The sequence below is a fragment of the Saccopteryx leptura genome, chromosome 1, assembly GCF_036850995.1.
Source record: "Saccopteryx leptura isolate mSacLep1 chromosome 1, mSacLep1_pri_phased_curated, whole genome shotgun sequence".
NCBI lineage: Eukaryota > Metazoa > Chordata > Mammalia > Chiroptera > Emballonuridae > Saccopteryx > Saccopteryx leptura.
The window spans coordinates 30,638,952-30,663,736 of record NC_089503.1 but is presented as its reverse complement, the minus strand read 5'-3'; the positions used below and the strand labels follow the sequence as shown (position 1 = coordinate 30,663,736).

The 24,785-nt window shown below is 37.5% G+C and overlaps 1 protein-coding gene across 1 annotated transcript in view; it reads left to right on the top strand.

The window, feature by feature from the left end:
* Nucleotides 1–8,793: 8,793 nt before the first annotated feature.
* Nucleotides 8,794–24,785, top strand: part of DNAJC24 (DnaJ heat shock protein family (Hsp40) member C24) — a 61,501-nt gene continuing 45,509 nt past the window's right edge. Inside the window, exons 1-2 of the mRNA XM_066363922.1 lie at nucleotides 8,794–8,944; nucleotides 9,756–9,899. Coding sequence (XP_066220019.1) covers nucleotides 9,792–9,899 — 108 coding nt within the window. The 5' untranslated portion in view covers nucleotides 8,794–8,944; nucleotides 9,756–9,791. The remainder of the gene's footprint in view (nucleotides 8,945–9,755; nucleotides 9,900–24,785) is intronic.

Below are 24,785 nucleotides of genomic sequence, written 5' to 3'. Positions count from 1 at the left end.
AGGTCACATGAATGATGTGACTACTGGAAATGCAAAAAAAGATTTGTATCTTTATTCCTGGTTCCTCCCAAACATCTGAACCATTTCCTTGTTCTTTCACTATCTTAAAGTAATGGGAAAAAGTCCCTGGGGACTGCAAAAGGGAAAAAACATACCCATCTTTAAAACAAGGGGAAAAGGATTTTGGTAATTAGACAGCTATGTTTAACCTAGGAACACACAATAACAAATTAAACAATCAATTAGTAACACCTAGAAGCTCAGAAGAAAATGGAAAACAACCCACATAGTGTTTGAGAAACCAAACATGCCAGGTGAACTTAGTATCTTTTTCTGATAGAATGACAGGTCATATTGTTAAGTAAAAAGTGAATAGTACAATCTATATCAGTATTGTAAGCCTTTTTATTCTATTCCCCAATTCAGGATAGAAAAAAATTGTTTGGGAAGAAAAGTATTTAAAAACTGGCTTCAGTGCTATCCCAATGGCTGCTGACACATCTCCCCTGAGGACCTGTTTCGGTACTGAGTCCATATCTTTAACGATGACCAGCCAGGAACCTGGGCCTCCTCTATGTTTTAGCTCCATCACATCATATCTCTGAGGTCTCTGAAATTAAAAAGTATATATTTCTTTAGTTTTCCTTCCAAATTGTTGACCTTTCTTTCCCCTAGGGATCTTAAATCACTTGTTGCTTCAACTAAGTGGTGTTATGCTGGGACAAGGTATAAACCCATTTTGGGTAGAGATTTTGAGAAAGAGGCCGTGGTTGGAGCCCCCAGGTTCCTATGAACTCGGGTATGGGTTGCTGTTCTCTGTCACAGGAAAAATATGTAAGATTTCTAAACCAATCCCTCTCAAGGAAAAATGAGACTTTGGTAACAAGTCAAGTAGCTGTGTTGGTTGGTGGTGTGTTAAAAGGGGAAGAGAAGAGCGGGAAGAGAAGACCAGGAGTGGAGAGCAGGGGGACCCACCGCGCTGACTCTGCGAAGGGCGCTGGTTGGCACTGCTCCATAGATGAAGGCGGTCCCTGTGCGACAAAATCTTGGTTGGTCATGAGACATAAAGAACAATGTATTTAGAAAGGTTAGCCATTAAAAAAATCATTACATTGGACTACTTACTGCTAGGGTCTTGACCCCATTTTACTAATACTTTGCTTTTATCATTATGATATCTGACTTTTCCCTAAGTATTATTTAATGAATTTCAGATGAGTCTCCACAACTGTCCATAACATAAAAAGTTCATTTGTGAAGACCTGCCCATTTTACTTTTAATATGTAAAATGGGGATATATATAGCTGAATATAAAATAAGAAAAATGATTTCTAAGACATATATAAACAATTCATTTTTTGTTGATTTATAATCAGCCTAGCACACGTATAGGACCTTCATTCAGGACAGCATGCCACTGTGGGAGGTGGTATACCACAGAGCGAACCATAGCAGAAAGGCCCAAAAGACAGGACTGACACAAACATAATGAAGAGTCAGCAAATTATCAGTTCCTTTGCCGTATATATTTCTAATCTTTTCAAATGCTTTAAGTTTGCCAATTCGCCCAGTACTGAAAACTATTATCAAGTTCCTGGACCGACCTTTGCTCTAAGTCCAAGGCCGGGCACCAAGTCAGAACAGCACCTGAATCCTGTTGACAACTGGCTCAGCCTCATTTACCCAAAGCAAGAAACTGGGGACTGAGACCAAAGAACTATTACAAAGGACCTAGCAAAATCTTTTACATCTGGTTAAACTTTCTTGTCTTATTTCTTCTTCCTAGGGTTATCTGACTTTAACCTAAGATGTAAGATCTATTTAAATATATCATTCTCAATATATCTGAATATTACATATATATCACTAAAATTCATTATCTCATTTCCTAAATTAGATCTTTAACATTTTGAACTTATATATATATGTACATTATAGTATAGAATAATTTTCCTTTTCTTGTACTGAAATAAGAAAACATATTTAAGTTACCCCAAATATAGGTAGAAACTAATAATTTAATATTCAGAGACTAGCACTGCCAAAAGGATTTATACTACAAAGATTAAAGAAATCATATAGTTTTTCAAATTAATTTATCTGACTGTCTTTCTCTAATGCTCCTGCTTCACCTGCAGCACATCAGACAAGGTAATAATTTATGATAATCATATGAAAATATATAATTAATATTCATCACCTCTCATTCCTCATCACTTTAGATGATCAGTAATGCAGAGTGAAAATGCTGTCAGATTTCTAATTGCTTTGTAATGGGCTTGAAACAGGGAAATCATTAAAGGCAAACAATCTGTCATTTGTCTGTTATTTTAACTATCACACAAAAAAACTCATTAAAGAAATTGCTAATGAGCTACAAAAGACTGTACTCAGGGTGCATCTACCGTAGATTAAAAAGTAATACTATAAATTGCTTAAAATATTTTTAAAAGGATATTTTTGTGGACATCCATCAGAGAAGATCTATTCTTTAGTATAATTTTTAAGCTGGATGGTTTCATTATTTTGGCATCTAATCCATCATTGCAGAAATCCCTTTAGCATATAAGACTTTTCATCAGTCTCTAAATAATTAAACCAAAAGGTTGCAGGAAAAAGCTGAAATGCTAAATGTATTTATTACTAGTAAACGAACACAAATAATGAAAAAAAGTGCTATAGTAACCCTGATTATGAATGAAGAATATATTTTAAAATTTGATATTTATCCTCATATCTCTGTATTTGAGCTGTTGAGATTGCAATGCTTATAAATCTTAAATAAGGTTATCATTATACAAATTTTATATTCAGCTACTGAAATTCAGCATAACATGAACTATTTAGAAATTTTTGCAGACACTAACCAACACTACAAATGTTTCATGATATTACTTCAAATAATTTTAAAAAGGAAGACAAATTATTTCTTTAAATGTCTACATCCAATATTACATGTTTTATCAATGCTACTGTTCTATATGAGGTACTAGTACTGTATTAGAAAAACTATGATAATGACACTAAACTAGTTTTAAAAACAAACAGGCAAATAAACAAACAAATAATCCAGAAATATTTTGTTAGTTATATAGTCCAACTGCATTTTATTTTAGAAATATTATGAGTAATAAAAATAACATTGCTATTTTTATTACTTTGTTAATGATGAATTAAAATCATGTATTTCTTTCTCATAATAATCTCAGTAATAAAATCAAACTTCTTTTAAATATGTGACCCTATTCATATCTATTGGAATACACACAAGTCAAAAACTGAAATGCAATGGAATACTTAGCCATGTGCCAAGATACACTGGTGAATTCCAAGCCAACTCCAAAAGGTTCCATAGCACTCTGGAAACATCTTCATTATGCTCTCTAATTGACTTAAACAGACTACATATCAACTGTTTAACACATTTTAACCCACAAATTAACACCCTTTGATCATTCAGATTAACCTTTCTTTTGTGAGTCAATTACATGACAAAAATAAAATAAACTTTTAAAAAATATATTGTTTTAAAAACTAGAAGGGAAAATATTTTTTTTCTTTAATAGTATATAAATGTCTATCACTACATGGATGAAAGAGACCATCACAATGTTTCCAATTTCGAGGAAACTAGAAAGCTCACAGAAAAACCATAGTGGTCATAAGAACAAAAAAGAAGGGGTAAAGAACTGAATAGGGGAAATAATAAGTTGGCATTTATCAATAATAAGTTGGTAGTGCTAAAGAGAAACAGAAAATAGATTGTATTCAGTATCTTTAATAGGTTCATGGAAAGATGAAAACGTCTGATGTGAAGAAGTTAGGAAGACCAGGACACATCTCTCAGATTGGATAAAGACCTGGGGCAGAAACAAGCTTGAAAGAACACTGACACAACTGAAGCTAAACAAACAAGAAGAGCACAGCAACCGGTGTGACAGCGAAACCTATTTACCTCTTCAACTCTCTTGCCTAGTGCACTGTCTACTCAGACTCAATCAATGTTCACTGATGATTACTGCTGAGAAGACAAGAGAGAGAGAAAAATGAAGACAACCAGCAAGGGAGGAAAAGGGCAAAAATGAAAAACCATTTCTAAAAGATGAGGCAGGATTGTTCATTAGAGCTGACTCTCAATACTGTCCACAGCTTTATGATAACCTGCCAAAAACAAGAAAAAAAAGTTCCTCTAATTCTAGCCGTTCATCTCTCCCCTCAGTGAAAGCTTGGTTTAAACTTAATACTTCCATACATCTTTCTGGGTAAGCCTACATTTTGACTGAAGTATTTCAATCATTCAAGCAATCTACTTTATTCCACTCCTGTAAATTATTCACTGACACAGTCCTGTTTTTCTTTGGCAGAGTTCTTCCCACAGCCATCTCAGTGGCTTGTTTGCCTGCCCCGATAAACACAAAGTTTTTGAGGGGGCTACAGCCAGCTCTGTCTTGTGTCTCTTGTAACACAGTATGGGACACATAGTAAAACACTCAGTAAATATTTGGTGTTTGAATGAATAGTGATGAAAGCTTTATATATACCGTGTGTGTGTGCTTTAGCTCATCACTAGCTAATTTGTGGTGGTTTTTCTATCTTCTCAGTAAATTATCAATTGCTCTAGGGGCAATAACTTAATTTTAGCACATAATCATAATATTCTATGGTATTTAAATACAGCTTAGGTCACTAATATGAAAATTCTGAAAATTCAGAGGTAAATAAAATCAAAGAAATTAAAGAAGAGTTGGCGAAGAAACCAGTAAAAGAGCCAAGTAAATATAATCCTAGGATAAGAAAAAATAAGCAGAAGTATACTATAGATATTGCAAATATTATCCACCATTAAGCAGCACAATTTACTAATATCTCAAATTAAGCATTAGTTAATATCTGGTAGTCATTTATTAGTTTATGGACAGGCAAGTACTACAACGACAAATTGAATAAGAATGTGATTTTCTTTACTAACACTACAATCAAGGGTCTTTTGATTTTTTTTTTTTACAACGAAGGGTCTTAAAACTCTGCTATATCTATATGTATCTACATATTTACATATCTATAGCTATAGCTATCTTTATATACAGTATTTGATCAACAAACTTGAAATAAAACATTTAATGTTTGTACACCTTGCTTATGTTTCTGGTGGTGACACAGAAAGGAAGGAGTTTTTGTCCATGCTTTTCATTTATCCTGAAAGCTGTAGTTCAACAAACATTTGGATTTTGCATGATTTTTCCAGTTCAATAGTTGATGGCTTTTGTTTGCTCTGTTTGGAAATTCCTAAAATACTGTTATGAATATCAAAACAAATATTTCACTATTCATAACAATACCTAATTGCCCGACCTGTGGTGGCACAGTGAATAAAGCATCAACTTGGAATGCTGACATTGCTGGTTTGAAACCCTGGGCTTGCCCGGTTAAGGCATATATGAGAGTTGATGCTTCCTGTTCCTCCCTCCCTTCTTTCTTCCTCTCTAAAATAAATAAATAAATAAATAAATAAATAAATAAATAAATAAATAAAGCTAATCTTTACTGAGTACTTACTTCTTTCAGAAACTATTATCTCATTTAAACCTCAGAACAAATGTAGGAGGAACACATTATTCCTATTTTACAGAGGAAGGAACAAAGGCATGAAGATATATTAATTTAAACTGTTCACATAACCAGTAAGCGGCAGAGTCTGGATTTAAACCTCTGTGGTCTGATTCCAGGGTTTATGCTCGTAACCACTATGCTAACATAGTTTATATTTCTGTAACATTAGCTTAGCATAAAATAGATAAATTACTTTCTTAAAATAAGACAGTAAGACACAAACCTATTATAGACACCCATCACTAGAACTCTAGAGTATGTGGCACAATAGCTGCTGCTTAGCGTCTCTGAGAGGTGTTCCGACCCTCCGAGATCTTACAATCCGATTGGAGGATCAGAACGTACATTGAAAGTGTATAACAATACCTTGTGGGACAGAATGAGTGCCAGTGAGTAGTAGACACAGGACTTATTACAAAAATTGAAAGAAAGAAAGTAATTTCCAAGGACTGGGCCATCAAAAGAGGCTTGATAAGAGAGATAGGTCTTAAAGAAGGAATAAAACTCATAGGAGGAAGAAAGGAGCTAGGGTGTTATAAGCAAGGGAGTTATCTGAACAAAATTATGAATGAAGTACCATCCAATTATTTACATATTTCATATATGTAAATAACAGGTGATAAGGCTGAAAAACTAAGGATCAAACAGGGGAGGTAAGTGAATGCCAAGTTAAGGAGTTGGGACTTGATCCTCTTGACCACCTGACCTATTCAGTACAGTAGTCACTAGTTAGATGTGGCTATTGAGCACCTAAATGTAGCTAGTCCAAATTGAGATGCACTGTACAGTTAAAATATACCGTTTCGAAGACTTAGTATGAAAAAAAGAATGTACCATATCTCAATAATTTATATCGATTACATTTTGAAATGATTATACTCTAAATATACTGGGTTAAATTAAATATATTATTAGAATTCAATTCACCAGTTTTTTTTTCCTTTCTAACATGGCTATATGACCACATATATGTGGTATGCATTTGGGACTTACATTATACAGTTGTGGGCAAAAGTAGGTTTACAGTTATGGGTATGCAAAACACAGTTTATTTTTGTATTATTATGTATTTACTAATTATTTAACTATTCATTATTAGTATTAACCTACTTTTGTCCATCCCTGTGTTTCTATTGGATGGTACTGCTCTAGAAAGTGAAATCAATAAAGGCAACTGAATGAGCAGGGATTCATGCAAAAAATGTTTTAAGAAGTTCATTCTGGTGTAAATAAATGCAAATTCAGATAATAAGACAACTGACCTGGCTTTTCAATAAGCCAATAGTAGAAAAAGAATAGAAAAACATACAAACAAGGGAGTAAAGTAAGGCAGCTACAGCTTAAAAGACATTTAAGAGACAGAACAATCCAATGCAATGTGTAGATTTTGTTTGGATCCTGATTCAAGCAAATCAACCATAAAAAAAGACAATTTTTAGACAACCAGGGAAATGTAAATAAGGACTAGATACTAGATGTCAACAATAAATTATTGACCATTTTGGCGGAAAAAGGACATTATGTAGATGAAAGACAATGTTGCAAACTCAAGTATGCTTAGAGATGCAAAGTCAAGTATGTCAGGATGAAACGACAGAACACTTATGATTTGCTTGGGAATGGGTGGAATAAAAGTATTTTACTATCCAAACCAAAATAAATAAGTGTATAAAAAACTGAACTGAAGAAATTGAGGTACTGTGATTAGACTTTTCAAAATTTGGTTTAAAAAAGAAATAAAAAAGATGATGTAATACGTAATGGAACCATACATCAAGATCAAGTGCTTCTTTGTAAAAACTGGAAGCGCTGAGCATAACTATCCACACAAGGAAGAACTAAGCAGTGGAAGGGAGGGCTAGAAAAGTTCAGGGGGTGTCATTCTGACAGCGCTGTAAAGGAGAGTATTTAGAAAAACACTAAATTCTGTCGTTTCAGGTATCTCCTTAGGGCCACACAGATGTCATGTTGCAACCAGGCTTAAACCAGATTCTTTGACTTGAGTATAACGCTTTTTTGTGTGTCTATTTGTAAACATGACAAAATCCTTTGGAAAACCTAATCTATACCTATAACTTGATATTTTTGATTTTCCTGTGTTATTCAATTATTCTTTATAGTTCATACCATTATTAAATAATTGGCCATATTAAAATATTTTATTGAATGTGCTTGTTTATCTTGACTGCTCCTCAAACTAAGATTTGGTAGAAGATAACGAAGGAAAGCAAATCTAAGCAATAACAACAAAATAACCTTAACATCTCCAAGTGAAATTAAATCATGTGGCCAAGAAATAAGATTTGATTTTCCCTTTCGGGTACAATGCAAGGAAGAGAAGTCAATGGTCAATGTAAGGTAAGCAGCACTGAGAAGAGATTATAAAAGGTAAAAACAGAACGAAAAAAAAAAGGGAGAGGGAAGAAGGAAAAAAAAAAAAAACCCAAAAGCTAACTGTGCCCATTTGGAGTGCACAGCAACTACCTCAAAGTGCAACAGCTTATTCTGCTTTTTCTGTAAGCTTCAAAGATAGTATGGCTGCTCTGGGAATATGCAGACTTGAGGAGCGACCCGTTCTGCTGCTACCATAATCAGCTATTCGGACTTGATCCTTGGTTTGTTTCCTCAACTACTCAACTACAAGGTGAGAAAATAAGAGCTGCCTTACTTGCCTTCCTGGGTTGAAGTGTGGTGAAGCGAGATACTATATGGGAAAAGATTTGGAAAAAGTTTTATCTTTTAAGCCAGTTGATAAAAATCTATAAGAAACAATTTAGTTGAACATCTTTTCCAAAAAACAACAACAAAAAAGCAAAACAACCCTTTACTCGGCAAGGGTGTTAGGTCTCTAATTTTCGAATGAGAACATTCTAGGGAAGTACTGTATAGGAACAAGGGAAGAATCGGTTCTCACCCTTCTCACCCTCCCCAGCCCACAGTACATTCACCAACCACAAAAGGGGGGCGGCGCTGGGTAGGGCAAGGGGGCGAAGCTTTGGGGAGGCGGAGGCAGCCCGGCGGGTGAGGGGTGCACGCAGAGGCAAAAGAGAGACTCAGCAGGGACAAAAGAGACTTTAGAACCAGGATAAGGACGCCTTTTTCCACAGCTCATGCACTTTCCGCTGTAAGTAAACTCCCTGGAAGAGGCGACTGGTTACCATAGCGACCGCGTCCTCGTGGGCGGAGCAGCGCTTCCGACCGGTGTCTCGGCCACTACGCCTCGGCTAGAAACGCGATCACATCTGAGCAATAACTTCCGGCGGAAGAAGAAGCCGGTTCCCAGTTTTGCCCGACCACTTGCAGCAGTTTGTCCCAATGGTTCTATGAAGTTTGGTAAGTTTGATTTCGAAGGAAGCCAGGGGAGGTTACTTGTCTATGCCTGAGCGATACAGCCTCCTGTGAATCCAGTGGGTTCCCAAGGCCCAGTCTTGAGGGGACCCCGGCTGTGTCGTTAAGTTCCCCACTGTGGGCAGATGTTGCCCGGTTGCAGGGGCTCTTGGTGGGGTCTCTTCTGTCCCTTGTGACTCCAGACCGTGTCCTCCAGTGGACAGTTTCGGGAACTCTAGGTGAGGTCTGAGTGCCTCTCCAAGAAGAGGTACCCGGGCTCGCTACCTCCAGTGGGACTGGCTATGTCTCGTATTATTTCAAGGTAATTTGGAAGAAAAGAAGTGAACTGCAAAGCTTGAAAGGCAATGCTTCTAAGTTAATTTTAATTCTTTGGTCTATTGCTTGCTTTTGTAACCATGTATTAAGCTCTTTAGTGTATTTAGTGAGTGCTTACTGTGTGCCGCGTTTACCATTAGACCAACAGAAATACCTTCTTTAGAGAGTCATCCATCACTCGGGTTCATTATCGCATTATATATATATTTTAAATGCTGTTGTGTATTCATTCATTTAAGACTTACACGTATAACATGAAACATCTAACAGGTTTTTCATACTTGTCTATACTATTATATGTAAAATTCTTGGGGCGTTTTGAACAAAAGTATATGTTTCAACAGATTTGCATTATACTTGTGATTTACTCAACTAAAGATCTAAATATTGAAGAACTTAGAAAAGTGGCACTTGCTTATTTCTTAGATACATGCAAACTGTAATGAATTTAATGAATTTTCATCAATATTTTTTTTTTCAGCTGGTCTGAGAAGGCCCACTTCTTGTTCAATGGACGATGGCATTTGAGCAGATACCAAAAAAGGATTGGTACAGCATTCTGGGTGCAAACCCATCTGCAAGTATGTCAGACCTAAAAGAAAAGTATCAAAAACTCATATTAATGGTAAGTCTGTTCTTTCAGATTTTAAATCATACAGGGAAAAAAATCAGTTTTTTTTATGTGACCAGAAATTTGTTTCCATAAAATGAATATATGATATTCAAGCAGGAATCACCATATTAAGTTGGTTAATTCAAAATTTCAATCATATAAAAAACAAAAGTTGATTTGAGGTGAAAGAGCAGGTGTTTTGGAGCAGGAGATCTGAGTCATGCTGATTTAGCTAGAATCCTTATTCATCACTAACTGTGGGAACTTGAACAAGTTACTTTGCCCTGTATGTGCCTCTGGAACATGTAATGAAGTAATCCATGGAAAATGCTGCAAAGTGTGTCATGTAATAAGCAGCATTAGCATTCAGCAGTCACTAGCTGCATTTGGCTATTGAGCACTTAAAATGTAACTTAGTCTAAATTCAGCCATGCTATGAATATAAAACACAAATTGAATTTCAAAGGCTTAGTACAAAAAACCCACAAAATAATATTTAAAAAAATTTTAGTTGACTACATATTGAAGTTATAATATTTTGAATATATTGGCTCTTTGACATATCCTATACATAATCTATGTGTAAATATATTTGCATATATAAGGAAATATATTATCAAAATTAATTTTATCTTTTTACATTTTTAACATTGCATATGTGGTTTGCATTTATAGTTTCCATTATATTTCTATTGTTTAGTGCCGATTTCTGCTATTTCTACACTGTTTTTCACCTGACTCCATTCTTTTGTGAAATGAGTTGTGGTATTTATAAACATACAGTATCTTTCTGAACTGTTATATTAATTTTTCTCTGCCTAATTGTAATTGTGAGCCAATGTGAGTAACTCTGTAATGGTCTCGGTTTAACTCGGTTTTTAAAAAGATAGAGAACCATTACTTACATTACATCAGTTGTTTCTCTGGCTCTTATCAGATAGACCTATAGGATTTTGCTATAACTATTACTGCTTATGGTGAGAAACAGTAGGTAATAAATTAAACTAAATACATTGTGTGTTGTTGTTTTTTTTGTCTCAGAATTTTTTAAGATATCTGAGAGTAAAATGAAGTATACTTTATTAAAAAATTTTTTAACATCAAACCATCCTTGTACCTCAGTTAATTGGGAGCTGAGGCTGCAGTAGTCTGGGTCTAGGTGAGTGTTTTTCAACTGCCAGTCCACAGACCAGTGCTGGTCCTTCAGAAATCCCGTGACAGTTTGTGAAAGACTTAACCACCGTGATGTTGTATGAAGATTATAGACCCAGTAACCTTAGTCGAATTTGCTTATGGTCAGGGTGATTTCTGCCTTAGCAGTCCCTGAAATAATTCAATCATTTTCACCAGTCCCCAAGCATAAAAAGGTTGAAAACCAGTGGTATAGATTACAGTCAGGGCATTGTAGACCATACTGGTCTTTATTTGGCAATGAGAAGCCATTTGCACTTAATAGGATAGCATCTATTAAAACACTAAAGTGGATGAACCATTTTGAATACCTGATAGCAGTGTATCAAAGAATTCCATTTTTTCTACATCTCACCAACCTTTGATGCTATTAATCTCTTGAATTTTAATTATTGGAGGTTTCTTAATTTTGCCACCATTGACATTTTGTGCAGGATAGTTCTTTGTTATGTTGGACTGTTTTGTGTTTTATAGGGGTTAGCAACATTCTAAATGCCAATAACAACTAAAAATGTCTCCTGGGGGGGTCAAATTTGCCATTCTTCCCATTCATTGAGAAACACTGCAAATCCATGTTTGTAGTGATATCTTTTTTTTTTGTTTTGTTTTGTTTTTTTTTTTCATTTTTTCTGAAGCTGGAAACAGGGAGAGACAGTCAGACAGACTCCCGCATGCACCCGACCGGGATCCACTCGGCACGCCCACCAGGGGCGGTGCTCTGCCCCCCAGGGGGCGATGCTCTGCCCATCCTGGGCGTCGCCATATTGCGACCAGAGCCACTCTAGCGCCTGAGGCAGAGGCCACAGAGCCATGCCCAGCGCCCGGGCCATCTTTGCTCCAATGGAGCCTCGGCTGCGGGAGGGGAAGAGAGAGACAGAGAGGAAAGCGCGGCAGAGGGGTGGAGAAGCAAATGGGCGCTTCTCCTATGTGCCCTGGCCGGGAATCGAACCCGGGTCCTCCGCACGCTAGGCCGACGCTCTACCACTGAGCCAACCGGCCAGGGCTGTAGTGATATCTTGTGGTTGTCTTTTGTATTTCTCTGATGACTACTGATTATAAGCACTTTTTAATGTGATTCTTAGCCATTTGTATAATTTTCTTTTGAGGAGTGTCTTTTTAAAATTTTTAGTATATTTTGTTTTTTTATTGTGTATCTTTTCTCTTAGTCTGTGCCTTACCAGCTCAGCTTCTTAATGATATATTATAAAGAGCAGAAGTTTTTTGTTTTGATGAACAAAAAACTTTTTTGTTTGTCATGAAAATATTCTTTTATGTTTTCTTCTGGAAACTATAGAGCAGGGGTCCCCAAACTATGGCTGGGCCGCATGCGGCCCCTTGAGGCCATTTATCCGGCCCTCCTGCCGCACTTCCGGAAGGGGCACCTCTTTCATTGGTGGTCAGTGAGAGGAGCACATTGACCATCTCATTAGCCAAAAGCAGACCTATAGTTCCCATTGAAATACTGGTCAGTTGGTTGATTTAAATTTACTTGTTCTTTATTTTAATTATTGTATTTGTTCCCGTTTTGTTTTCTTACTTTAAAATAAGATATGTGCAGTGTGCATAGGGATTTGTTCATAGTTTTTTTTATAGTCTGGCCCTCCAATAGTCTGAGGGACAGTGAACTGGCCCCCTGTGTAAAAAGTTTGGAGACCCCTGCTATAGAGTGAACTTATACCTTTAGACTTATGGTTTTTGTGTATGGTGTGAAATCGAAGGTAGTGTTTTTGTTTTTTCTCTCATAGGTACGTCCAGTTATTTATCATTTATTGAAAAGATTTTACCCTCTTTATTGGATTGTCTTAACAATGTGGATCTATTTCTGGACTCAATTTTAGTTGATTTGTCTATCTGTACTGTTACTAATACCTCTGTCTTGGTTACTATAGGTTTATAGTAAGTTTCCAAGTCACATAAAGTTAGCTTCTCTAATTTTATCCTTTTCAAGTTTATTTTGGTTATTTTAGTTTCTTTGCATGCCCATAGAAATTTAGAAGCAGCAGTTAATTTCTGTTTTTAGAAATCTGGCTTGAATTTTCATTGTAGTTGTATTGAATACATATTGATTTTGGCAGAATGGACATCTTAACAATATTGAGTCTTCTAATCCATAAATATATTTCTCCATTACTTAAGTCATCTTTAAGTTCTCTCAAATATTTTAGAACTTTTAGTGTAGTATCACACATTTTTGGATTTATTTCTAGTTTTTTGATATTTTTGGTTCCATTGTAAATGATATTTTTTAAAATTTTTATTTTCTAGTTGTTAATTGATAGCCTGTAGAACTATTTTTATATACTGATCTTGTCTAGCACAGTCTTGGTAAATTTGGTTTTTATTCTTCTCATAGCTGTTCTTGTAGATTCCTTAGAATTTTCTACCAATTCAATTATGCCATTTGCAAATAGAGACCTTTAATTCTAATAAACAAATCTTTTATTTTTTTCTTTAATACACTTTATGTACTTCTGTTCCAATGTTCAGTTGAAGTGGTGAGGGCAACTACTCTTGCCTTGTTCTTGGTTTTAGGAAGGAAATTTTTTCAATATTTTACCATTAGACATAATGATAGCTATATGTTCTTAAGATTCCCCTTACCAAGCTGAGGAAATTCTTCCTATTATAAATCTGCTAGGAGTATAATCATGAATGGATATTGAACTTTATTAGATTTCTTTTACATTTATTGATGTTTGCATGTATTAATTTCCTCCTTTAATCTGTGAATTCTATGATTTTTCTTTGTGTTAAATCTATTTTACATTGCTACAATAAACAAACCACACTTATTCATGTTGTATTGTGCTTTTTATATATTGCAGGCTTGTGATTGCTGTTATTTTGTTAAGGATTTTTATGTCTAGATTCATGATGTATATTGGTGCAATTTTCTTTTTTTGAATGCCCATGTCTAAATTTAGATCACAGTTATGCCAGTCCCATAAAATAACTAGGGAGTGATTTTATTATCTTTATTTTCTGAAAGAGTTATATGAGATTGCCTTTTTTTTTTTTCTTGATATTTTTATTTATTTTAGAGAGAAGAAAGAGAGAGGGAGAGGGAGAGAGAGAGAGAGAGAGAGAGAGAGAGAGAGAGAGAGAGGGAGAGGCCGGGGGAGGAGCAGGAAGCATGAACTCCCATATGTGCCTTGACCAGGCAAGCCCAGGGTTTCGAACTGGCAACCTCAGTGTTCCAGGTCGACGCTTTATCCACTGCGCCACCACAGGTCAGGCCTGCCTTTTTTTTTTTTTTTTTTTTTTAATGTTTAATAGAATTTACTAGGGAAGACATCTGGATCTGATGTTTCTTTTCTAGGAAATTTTTATTTATGAATGTAAATTATAAATGTAATTATTTTTAGAGGCCATATGGATATTCAAATTTTCTATTTCCTGTTGCAGTTTTCTATCCATTTATTTATGAAGTGAAATAGATCATTATAATATTAACATTATCATATTATTATTCTTTAATTGCTATAAAGGTATGTAGTTATGTTTTGTTTTCCCTTTCATTCTTTACATTGGCTATTTATGTATTTATTTATTATTCCCTGATGAGTCTTAACAAATGTTTATGCCTTTTATTAATCTTAGCCAAAAAACAACTTTGTTGGTTTTTTGTATTGTTTATCTAATTTGCTTTACTTCTGCTTTTAATTTTATTATATCCTTTTTTCTCTTTACTTGCTTCCCTCCCAGCTTATTAATATAGAAACATGCATTAGTGATTGTATACCTGTCTTTTTTTACATAGCCATTTAAAGCTGTAAATATCTTTTATTTATTTATTTATTTTAATTTAAGTGAGAGGAGGGGAGATAGACTCCCGCATGTCCCCAACTGAGATACACCCAGCAACCCTCTTCTGTGGCCGATGCTCTGCCCATCTTGGTCCATGCTCACAGCTGGGCTATATTTAGAGCCTGAGGTGGAGAATCCATGGAGCCATCCCATTGCCCAGGCCAGTGCCCTAGAAGCAGTCAAGCCATGGCTGCAGGAAAGGAAGAGAGAGAAGGAGGAAGAGAGAGGAGGAGGAGGCGGAAGGGTGGAGAAGCAGATGGTCACTTCTCCTGTGTGCCCTGACTGGGAATCGAACTTGGGACATCCACAGGTCAGTTGGAGGCTTTGTCACTGAGCCAGCTGGCCAGGGCCTAAAGCTATACATTTCTAAGCCACAAGCACTGCTTCAGCTGTAACCGACAAATTTTGATATATGCTTTCATTATTATCTAGTTCAAAATATTTAAAAATTTCTTCCGTAATAGTTTTCTTTGTCCTGTGGGTTATTAGAAAGTAAATTATTTAATTTCTGAATGTTAGAAAATATTCAGATCTTACTATTACTGATTTAAAATTTATTTTTGTTGTAGTTAGGTAATGTACTGGTATGGTTTCATTACTTTGGAATTTGTTTAAACTTTTTTTATGGCCCAGCATATAGTCTATCTTGGCGAATGTTCACAAATGCTTGAAAAATGTGTGCTCTGCTACTATTGAATAGAGTGTTCTGTAAATATCTTTTAGTTTATGTTGATATGTTATTCAAATATTCTATATTCTTATTGATTTTATTTTTTATCAGTTGATTGTGGATTTTTCTATTTTTTTCTTTAATTTTTTGCTTTTTGTGTTTGTTATATTTTTATTAGGTGCATATATATTTAAGATTGTTGTCTTCCTTTGATCACTATAAAATTTCCCTCTCTGTTTCTCATAGTACTCTTCTTTATTTTTAATTTTTTTTAATTTATTCATTTTAGAGAGGAGAGGGAGAGACAGAGAGAGAGAGAGGAGAGACAAGAGAGAGAGAAGTGGGGGAGGAGCTGGAAGCATCAACTCCCATATGTGCCTTGACCAGGCAAGCCCAGGGTTTCGAACCGGCGACCTCAGCATTTCCAGGTCGATGCTTCATCCACTGCGCCACCACAGATCAGGCCATAGTACTCTTCTTGAAGTCTACTTTGATATTAATTTAGCCACACCAGCTTTCATACACTGTGTTTGTAGAATTTATCTGTTACCATCCTTTCAATCTGTCTCTTTTATTGTAAAGTATGTTTTTTGTGTATGGCCTCACTTGAGGTGCTAAAATAGCTCGGTTGCTAAGCAATGAAGCAATGGCCCCAGATGGGCAGAGCATCATCCCACAGGGGGCTTGCCAGGTGGATCCTGGTTGGGGCGCATGCGGGAGACTGTCTCTCTGCCTCCATACTTCTTACTTAAGAAAAAAAAAGAATTAAGTATTCTATTTTCTCTGTCAATTTTTTAGTTATATTGTGAACCATTTTCACTTGATATTCTACTGTGCTTATCATAATTATTTGGACTGTGATAAAAGGTTATTTTCTGTTTTTCCTTTTAGAAGATAGAAAAACTTCAGCATGTTTAAATTTTGTGCGAAGTAGCCAAGAGAAGGCTTGGGACTGAAGTTCTTGGGGAGCAAGAACAGCTGACAGAAGGCAGAGGGGATCTGAAGCGTAGGTAGAAGGGAAAGAAAGAGGAAGGACCTGTTTCTCTGTCAGGGGAGAGAAGGAGAAAGGATGGATGCAAGAGCTGATCCTTTTGTCAGTTTGGTGGCAGGAAGTTGATGTGCTCTCATTTGATGGCTTTTTTTTTTTTCTCTGTGAAAAAGAAGACAGAGTTATCTGTTGAGAGAAGGTGAGGGAGGGATTGGAACAACAAATCATAGGAGAGAATTTCAACAACTGTTATTCTGCAAAGGCTCCCCAATGATAGCTGGCTATGTAGCAGCAAGAAGTCTGGGCCAGCAACTAAGTGTGCAGAAGGAAACCAGAGCTGCCAGGAGCCACCATAGCAATCAGCCTAACATCTTTGCCTCTTTTTGCCTGGGTAGCAATGTCTTTGGTTCCTGTGTTACAGCTTAGCACAATAATTTATATGCATAATTATGGCTGTGGGTTAAATTACATTCAGCCTGTTCTGTTAAGAAGGTAAGGAAGCATGCAGTAGTAAGTATATAATTAGTAGTCATGTTTTTTACACTTTATAGTTCTTTACAGTTTACAAATGGTTTCACATCTTATCTAGGTTCATCCTCTCAGCAGTTCTGTATGACAGGTAATATTATCCTCATGTTTGCGGTTGAGAAAACCAAGGCTTAGTTACAGTTTTGTAGTTTGTCTAAAACACAATTAGTAAGGGGTAAAGTGTAAGTTTGATCATACATCCTGTTCTTCTAGACTCTCTCCCATTATATCAGACTTCTCATAATCGCCATCCTAAAGGGTATATAGTTGTTTAAAGCAAGCATAATTTTCAGTTTTGTAGATTTCCATGGAACTCCACATTCAAGAACAATTAATAAAGTATTACAGAAGGTCAGGCATAATTACTACTCTCTTGTTGTAATTTTGAAGGAATCTGGGTTATACATGGCTTATGGAATGAAACTTTCTTTATTTTTTATATAAGCTGAGAGTTTCTAATAGAGTTCTGAAGCAGAAAATTATAAGGGAAAACCCGTACTGTTTTGGTTTTTTTTAGATTTTTTTTAAAAATCAGACTTTTTTTCAGACAGTTGGAGAATAAAATTATATTTGACAAATACCATTCGAGTTGAGTGTAATGGCTTATAAGTTACATATGACAATTAAAACCTCTTCTAAAGTTTTTTGCACTTAACAGTAATAAATATTTTCACATTAAAAAAAAGACAAATACCATTCTGTATCTAATTTTTAAACACATTTATTTTGTGTACTGTTCCAAGAAGACTTTGAATTTAACAGTCCTACATAATTAGTTGTTGGAATAAAATATTGCTAACTCATAGGCTGCTAAGTTTACAATACATTTTGATTTAGTAAATATTGTTTCCTCATTTCAGTTTTTGTAAATGTAGTGCTTCTTCAAGGTCCTGATTCTGAAAAAAAATTTATTGACTATTTTAGAATGCTTTAAAGACACATATTAAGTGTAAAATGCAGAAATAGCCTAGAAGACATATTTCACATATCTCTGTCAGTTGCCTAATAATTTACCACATAAAAATAAAGATAATTGATGCAGCATTTCCTAGCAGCCCTTTATTAATAGGGACTTGATTAAAATGTATCGCTCTTTTTCCTTATGAATCAATTAAAAAATCTTTTTTAGTTTTCTTAAATAAGTTGAATAATAATCCATTGCTTTGAAATGGTCTAAGATCAAGAATGATTAGTTATATCAGGGGTTGGGAACCTATGGCTCATGAGCCAGATGTGGCTCTTTTGATGGCTGCATCTGGCTTGCAGACAAATCTTTAATAAAAAAATAATAACGTTAAAAATATAAAACATTCACATATATTACAATCCATTCATTTCCTACCACTCATGTTCATGGTTGCGGATGGCTGGAGCCAATCACAGCTGTCCTTCAGGACAACACCCAATTTTTATTGAATAATGCCTAATGTACACGGGTTGTTGTATGGCTCTCATGGAATTACATTTTAAAATATGTGGCGTTCATGGCTCTCTCAGCCAAAAAGATTCCCTACCCGAGTTATATTATTCCCATATTTTTTTACAGTTATGCATATAAAAAATTGCTATTTACTGAGGATAAAACTTCCCCACAAATTGAAAAAAAACTTTGTCAAATTGAAAATTGGGGGTGTTTTCCCATTGATGCTGATAATGTAGTAGGGTACCTTTCAACTCGAAAATAATTATTGTGTTGGAAAATTATATAATTATGCTCCATATCTTACAGAAAATCCATGTAATTTGAGGCATGAGTATGCAGAAAGCTCTAATTCTTAATGTTGGAAGAGTATAAAATGCCACTTAATACTTAAGTGAGCATTCAAAGGTTCTGTTTTGAGTAGATGTGGTTATATATGTAGATTAGGATTAAGTTTGTTAAGTAAAACATTTTAGCATCTTGAAAAAGAAAGCAGAAAGGATGCCTGTGCTGCAGTTGGAGGAAAATTACCACATGGGGAAAGAGGAGAGCTAAGAACAATTCTTTACACCGGTCTTTTGACTATATTACAAAGCACACTAGTCATGATTATAGGAAAGAAATACAGGCATTGAGAATTTTTTGAAAAAAATCTGGGAGTGTTATAAGTAAAAATCAGAAGGGTAGATCTTGTTTTGCAATAAACAGTATAATTTTTGTTGGTATGATAAACTGTTTAGTTCCCTAGGTGCCATATAGGATGCAAGATATTTAACAATTACTTACGTGCTTCATGGAGACTCTATTGTAAACTATTATTTTCCCTAAGAAAAGTGGTAGGAATAAGACATTTCAAGTGAACACTGAAGTGATAATTTAAGCTGATACATAACACTGTGTATCAGGCACTCTTATAATCACTTTATTGTGTATTTATTCATTTAACGCTGTGAGGTGAGATATTATTATCCCTAACATATAGATGATGAAACTGAGGCACAGAAATTAAGTAATACACTGGTCAGTGGAAGAAATTAGATAGATTCTACATATATTTTGAAAACTGGGTAAATAAGGAAGAGAAATTACCTTTTCATTGTTTTATTTTTTTCCCTGCTGCATATAGGCAGCAGTCATAGATTTTTATCTTTAGAGGAAACATAGTATTTATGTTACAGGTCCAGAATAGTGAAGGGTTAATAATGTGGGTTCTGGAGGCAGTTTCCTGGGTTTGATTTCTGCCTCTGCCATGTATTAGTTCTGTGACTCTGAGCCAGCTCTGTAACTTCAGGCCTTTTTTCTTATTGGCAAAATAGATGTGAATCATCATATAAAGGATTTATTGACTACCTCCTATGTGCCAGTCCTGTTTTAGACATGTAGTAATGAAATATGTCTCATAAGTTGTTTTAAGTATTTAAATGAGTTATGCTCCTAAAACCTTTAAAACAATTCAAAAAATAATATTAGATGGTACACAGGTGAACAATTTTTGTGTGAATATCTGTATGTTTGCTATGAAGTATTTAATATATATATATCACAACAGATATTTGGTTTCAGAATGAGGCTAAGTAATAAAATTAAGTATTTAACATCTAGTTTTCAAAAAAATGAAATTAAGAGTATTGATACTATGGGAATATACCATATTTCCCCATGTATAAGACAAACCCTTTATTGAAAAATTTGAGGTCTAAAAACTGGGTGCACTATCTTATACAGTGGTTGTAGATTTTTGTTTAAGAAGTGTGGCATTTAAAATGCCATAGATGGGCCCTGGCCGGTTGGCTCAGCGGTTGAGTGTCGGCCTAGCGTGCAGAGGACCCGGGTTCGATTCCCGGCCAGGGCACACAGGAGAAGCACCCATTTGCTTCTCCACCCCTCTGCCGCGCTTTCCTCTCTTTCCTCTCTCTCTCTCTTCCCCTCCCGCAGCCAAGGCTCCATTGGAGCAAAGATGGCCCGGGCGCTGGGGATGGCTCCTTGGCCTCTGCCCCAGGCGCTAGAGTGGCTCTGGTCGCAACATGGCGACGCCCAGGATGGGCAGAGCATCGCCCCCTGGCGGTCAGAGCGTCGCCCCATGGTGGGCGTGCCGGGTGGATCCCGGTTGGGTGCATGCGGGAGTCTGTCTGACTGTCTCTCCCCGTTTCCAGCTTCAGAAAAATGAAAAAATAAATAAATAAAATGCCATAGATGGGTCTGAGGACGAGACAATATATGAAGACGGTAATTCGTCATCAGCCACAGGTGAGGACAAGCTAATGGATGGGAGTTTTGACAGTGATGAGGAGTTGTATGAATTTTAGGATGAATAAAACTTGAGGTCAATAACTTTATGTAATACATTTTCTTTCAAATTTTGGGCCCCCAAATTAAGGTGCATCTTATACTTGGGAGCATCTTATACATGGCAAAATATGGTAGTATAAATCTTGAAGATGGTGTGAAGATAATTGAAGTTTGGGAATCTTTATTCTACAGACTCAGGGGTCACATTCTGGCAGAGCAATGCTTAACATTTTTTTCTTTAACTCTGAAAAATATTAAGAAAAATGAGACATACCTGCTCTGAGGAAGCGTCTATTTTTATGCTTTGAGATTAGCACAGTTTTAAACTTTCCTCCATTTGTAGATAGTAGCAAGGCTTCTGTCGTTGGTCAAATAATAATACACTTCTTACATAGTCTGGCAGTAGTATTGAGCACTGCACTGTTTTGTCATGAGTAGATATAATTGTGTTCTGTTTTGTTATTCCTTTACTGCAGACTGTTGAGTGTTGTAGGCTTTATGTTCCTATGTTGAGTATCTCTACACATGTCCTGTTAATGAGGACTCGAATTATTGCTTTAGTATTGGGAGAAGAATGGAAGAGGGAGGTAACAACAATACAGAGCTAGATTCAATGATGGATTTCATATGTCAGGAAGTGGGGAGTTGAAAATGAATTTTGATTTTGAGCTTAAGGTAAAGGAGGCAGGTTATGTTCTTACCTAAGAAGAGGAACAGAGGAGGAGGAGATTTTCTGGGGAATGATGTTTGGTTCATTAAAGAGCAGGTTGAATGTGATGTGTCTGTGGAAGAGCCATGTGAAGACTTCCAGTTGGCAGATGGGAGTGCAGCTAGAACTTGAGAGAGGTTGGGGCTAAAAGCAATGGATTGGGCATTGCCTCCATAACATTGCTTGGGGGCCAAGGAGTTGGGGATATAGGATAGAACTTTGGGGAATGTCTCTTCACTAAGAAGTTGGAAAGGAATGGCCAAAGATAATAGGAGTTTAATCAGGCGAGTGGGGTGTTAACTAAGGTCAAGGGGAAGAGACAGTGTGGCTGTCAATGGCAAATATTGTTTAGGGACTTCAGAGGCTGATGACAAAAGCAGAGTCCATTTGATTTTGTAACTAAAAACACTTGCAACCCTGGAGAGCTAAGCAACACAGAAATTACATAGAATTAGTAGGTTTTCTTATGGGACAAATCAAATATAACCAGCTGCAACCTTTAGAATCTGTGATTTGATGAATAGCCTTGGCTGAGTGTCTTAAAAATTGAAAATTGGGAGAATTAGCTCCATTGTTTAGAAGACTACATAATCTGACTAAATGTATTATTATTAGTAGAAATGAGTGAAAACTGTACCAGAAATTTGGTGGAAGGGGTGTAATAGATAGCAGTGTGGCATTGTGGATACCTGGGTTCTTACTGTGCCTTATTATCAGTAAATGACATATACTTCCCCCAGTTCTCAAGGAATATAAAAATAAGCTTCTTGTGGAATCTAAAACAATACACACACACACATACACACACACACACACACACACACACACACACACACACCTCATAGAAACAGACAGTAGATTAGTGGTTGCCACAGGTAGTGGGGGGGGGGGGGTGTGGGCAAAACTCCTGAAGGTGGTCAGAGGGTTCAAACTTACAGTTACAAGATGAGTAAATTTGGGGGATGTAATGTACAGTATGTTGATAGTTAATACTGTAGGGAAAACAGCTGTGGTTGGGCTTGCTCACTTGTTTTCCAGCAACAAGCACTTTGCATAAACTTTGCATGATCACATGGCAGAAAGCCACATATGTATTATAAGGCTATAGGTACTTTCCCTCGGGTCAATTGCTTGCACGGCACTGTGAGGGGTTGGTGTTCCTGATCATTTGTCTACCGCCATGAGGAATGGTTTTCCTGATCACTGGCCTGCTGCCTCAAGAAGCAGTTTTCCCTGCCTGTTCGTTTGCCTGCTTCTGCAAGAATACAGTAAACGAGAATGCCTAATACCTTTCAGCTTCATGGTTCTTTTGTGGTCTGCCTGAATCCAATCTGAACCTGCCTGGCCTTGACTGCTAGCATTACACCTGGTGTGGTTGGCAGGGTTCAGGTTAGACGAGTTTAGAACCAGTATCACACCTGGCATAGTGGACAGGATCTGGTTTTGACCAGTCTGGAACCAGCATTACACCTGGTGCTGGAAGCGGGATTCGGTCAGAATGGTATGGCACTGCCAACACCCTTGAAGAGGAGGATAGAGGAGTGGCTGTTCTTGAGCATGTGGTTCCCTGTGGCTACCCTGTTGGGGGCTGTGGGCTGGGTATTTCTTACAGCCCTGTAAGTAGAAACTGAAAGCTCTGTTTGAGAAGCTGCCTGAGTTCGAGAGCTCCGGTGTGAGCTGAATACTGAGTGCCCGCAGTGGCAGGAGATGGAACCACTGATAGAGAAGGAGCTGCGAGTCCGAGAGCTCCAGTGTGAGCTGGAGACTGAGCACTGGCAGCAGCAGGAGCTGGAACGGTTGATGGAGAAGGAGCTGCAAGTTCGAGAGCTCCAGCATGAGCTGGAGACTGAGCACTGGCAGCAGCAGGAGCTGGAACGGTTGATGGAGAAGGAGCTGCGAGTTCGAGAGCTCCAGTGTGAGCTGGAGACTGAGCACTGGCAGCAGCAGGAGCTGGAACGGTTGATGGAGAAGGAGCTGTGAGTTCAAGAGCTCCAGTGTGAGCTGGAGACTGAGCACTGGCAGCAGCAGGAGCTGGAACGGTTGATGGAGAAGGAGCTGCGAGTTCGAGAGCTCCAGCGTGAGCTGGAGACTGAGCATTGGCAGCAGCAGGAGCTGGAACGGTTGATGGAGATGGAGCTACAAGTTCGAGAGCTCCAGCGTGAGCTGGAGACTGAGCACTGGCAGCAGCAGGAGCTGGAACGGTTGATGGAGAAGGAGCTGCGAGTTCGAGAGCTCCAGTGTGAGCTGGAGACTGAGCATTGGCAGCAGCAGGAGCTGGAACAGTTGATGGAGATGGAGCTACAAGTTCGAGAGCTCCAGCATGAGCTGGAAGTTGAGCGCCGGCAGCGGCAGGTGCTGGAGGAGCTGCATTTGTGCCAGTGGAGCGGCTCTGAGTCAGCAGTAGTAGTTGTTGCTGACTCCTCTGAGAAGGAAGAGGAGGAGATTCCGGTTGAAACTGCTTTTGGCAGACCCAGAGCCCAGCTTGGTGGACACCCAGAAGGTAAAAACCCAGCAGCAGAAAGTGCCTCAGAGGCGGGCACAGCCTCCTCCACAAGTAGTTAGGCACTCTGTGGTCTGACCCTATACCCAGACAAAGTTGATGGAGTTAGGGGCGAAATTCAGGCAGAGACCCACCGAGTTTCTGGCAGCTTGGCTGCTGCGGTTGTGGGACATAGGGGTGGATGGTATTATACTCTCTGGAGCAGAGATGGAGAAATTAGCTGCCATTCCTATGCACTCCTCCTTAAGGCAGCGTCTTCAGAACTGCCATGACAGCCCCAGCAATCCTGCCCTATTAGAATGGGTGATGGCTGCCATTCATACGGTCTGGCAGAATGCTGGAGACTTACGGGGGCAGTGACTCAATGGCAGCAGGTCATATGAGGAATGCTGTTTCAACCTGCAGTCTCATGGGCCAGATGAGGTAGTATTTAAGGCAGGGATGAAGGCACCATATTCTTAGGAGTGCCCCGTCCGTACTTTTTGGGTCACTAGTGGCTACCTTGGACTCCTACGTGGGGCAGCCCATCAGTGCTGTTATACAGATGGGGCAGATTTGGGGGAGGTAGAAGCAGTGTGGCACTGTAAGGGTATGTGGGCTACTGCCTGTGCTGCCCCTAACTAACAAGAGAAACGGGCCTGTAAAGGTTACCCGAACAGAGATATGTAGGAGTAGATTTGATTACGGTTAGGGAAGATAAAGGGAAATTAGAGTCCTGTTAGAACTTTGCAACAGCTTAAGCTGGAGTACAGATTCTAGCCACCAAAGAAGTGGGGGAAGCAGACAGTCCTGGCAC